At 38.3% G+C, this 2099-nt stretch overlaps 1 protein-coding gene across 1 annotated transcript in view; it reads left to right on the top strand.

Annotated features, from left to right (window-relative positions):
* Positions 1-282: 282 nt before the first annotated feature.
* LOC107096925 (sprouty-related, EVH1 domain-containing protein 2-like) overlaps positions 283-2099 on the top strand; it is a 13440-nt gene continuing 11623 nt past the window's right edge. Inside the window, exon 1 of the mRNA XM_015393830.1 lies at positions 283-451. Within this exon, the coding sequence (XP_015249316.1) occupies positions 287-451 (165 nt within the window). The 5' untranslated portion in view covers positions 283-286. The remainder of the gene's footprint in view (positions 452-2099) is intronic.

The following is a 2099-nucleotide window of genomic DNA, read 5'->3' as shown; positions in this document are numbered from 1 at the left end:
AAGGGCTGGTTCTATTCACTTAGCAGTGTGTCGCAGTGAGCTTGTCGCAGGTATGACGCAGATATTTTTGATTTAGGCCAAATTTTGAAGTGTGCTCTGCGCTATGTTATTCCACGCCACAATGCAAGCGGTACAACCACGAACTAGCTAGGAAAGAAGCATTTGTTCTTTTAAAGAACAAAGAGGCTAAAACATATAAATACATCGAAATGGAGTCAAAATACACCCCTGTTCTAGAAGCCATGGTTCCAGAAGTTCTACCTGTGTGTGTTGCAGTGACAGCTACATGGTGCGCGTCAAGGCAGTGGTGATGACCAGAGACGAGTCCAGCGGCGGTTGGTTGGCGCAGGACGGCTGTCTGAGCAGGGTGGGGGTGTGCAGGCTGCTGCCCAACGAGCTTCAGGGACGGAACCGCTTCCTGATCCACGGAGAGCGGCTCAAAGACCGGCAGGTGGGTTCTACCTTCCTTCACCGGGGTCATGGTTCTGTTAAACATCTGGTTGGTCGGTGTTGGTTCTCCAGCAAATCCAGCCTCAGTTTGGAAAGAGAGGGAAGAAGGAGTTGAGCTTTTAAACTCTGATCAAAACATCAAGCTTAAGAATACACAAAGTAAAACAAAAAAGAAAATTAAGATCCACTAATTTATTTTCTGCTAAATAACCAGGAAATAGAAATTTCATGGTTTCAAACAATTCTTCTTTTATTTATTTATTTATTTATTTGTTCAAGAGGGAAGATCACGTATCCCTGTGTTGTATTACCAGTGTTGGGGAGTAACGGATTACATGTAACGATGTTACATAATTTAATTACAAAAACAGAGTAACTGTAATTCCTTACAGTTACAATTAGAAAATATGCAATTCAGTTACAGTTACTTCCGAAAATATTAAGAATGACCAATTTAGTAACATTTAAAAAAAATATATAAAGAAAAACCTTTGCGAAATATGTACAGTGAACCCTCGCTATAACGCAGTTCACTTTTCACAGTCTCGCTGCTTCACGGATTTGCATCATGCATTGTTAAACTTTATTGTCAAACATAATCGATGGTGGCATGTCGGTTTATAAGGAACTTTTGGCCCAGAAGAAAAAAGAGCGACAACAACTACCGATAGCTATTTTCTTCTCTCCAAAAAACACACCTGTACCGCAGGCTTTAGAAGAAAAAAACGCCACAGAGCAATCAGGATGCAGCGGCTCTGTCAAACAGCAGTGAAATACTGTACTGAACACGTCAGTCACTATTTATCCTACTGTACTTTGTATTTTTTTTCATAATCAGTTTTCATTTTCTCCAGTTCCAATCCGTCACGGCGGGGCGGTGCTGATCAAAGCAATATTAACTCTTCAGTTCGTATTGATGATTAAAATTATTACTTATTTATTGATAACTATATTATTTTACAGTACAGTACAGTAGTCATTTGTAAAAAAAAATAATAAAAAAACAGACAACAACAACGTTTATACCGTACTTTTATTTGTTTAACAAATGCTTGGGCCTGTAAAAAGTTTTTGTTCCTTGATTTCAATGTTGTATGGAGTATTTCATTGTATAATAACTTACCCCCGCGATAAACGAGGGTTCACTGTAATGATATTTTTATTGCTTCGCGCCCTGTATCGCCGTTTCCCGCTACGGCTCCCTGTCTCTATCATATTTGCCACTCTGATGATCCATCCTGTGCTGGTGGAGCCTCCTTGAGGAACAGCAAGTTCTCAAAAATTAAATGTTGAACATGGGTCAATACTCATTAAAGCCTTAAAGTAATCAAAAAGTAATCAAAAGTAATTAGTTACATTACTTTCTAAAAGTAATTGAAAAAGTTACACTACAATTACATTTTAAACAAGGTAACTTGTAACTGTAACGGATTACATTTTTAAAGTAACTTACCCAACACTGTGTATTACTATGGGAAAGTTTCGCAGGGGTAAGTTTGGAGAACAGAGAAAAACAATTTGCTCCACCAATGTTCAAAGTTAATATCATGGCTTATGGCATAACATACATTTATGTATAAGTTGACAATTAGGAACAAATGCAAATCCATTTCTCAATACGTGTACTTGTGCGTTCTCATGTTCTCGTG

The sequence above is a fragment of the Cyprinodon variegatus genome, unplaced genomic scaffold (genome assembly GCF_000732505.1).
Source record: "Cyprinodon variegatus isolate N-32 unplaced genomic scaffold, C_variegatus-1.0 Scaffold659, whole genome shotgun sequence".
NCBI lineage: Eukaryota > Metazoa > Chordata > Actinopteri > Cyprinodontiformes > Cyprinodontidae > Cyprinodon > Cyprinodon variegatus.
This window is presented reverse-complemented; position numbering and strand designations above follow the sequence as displayed.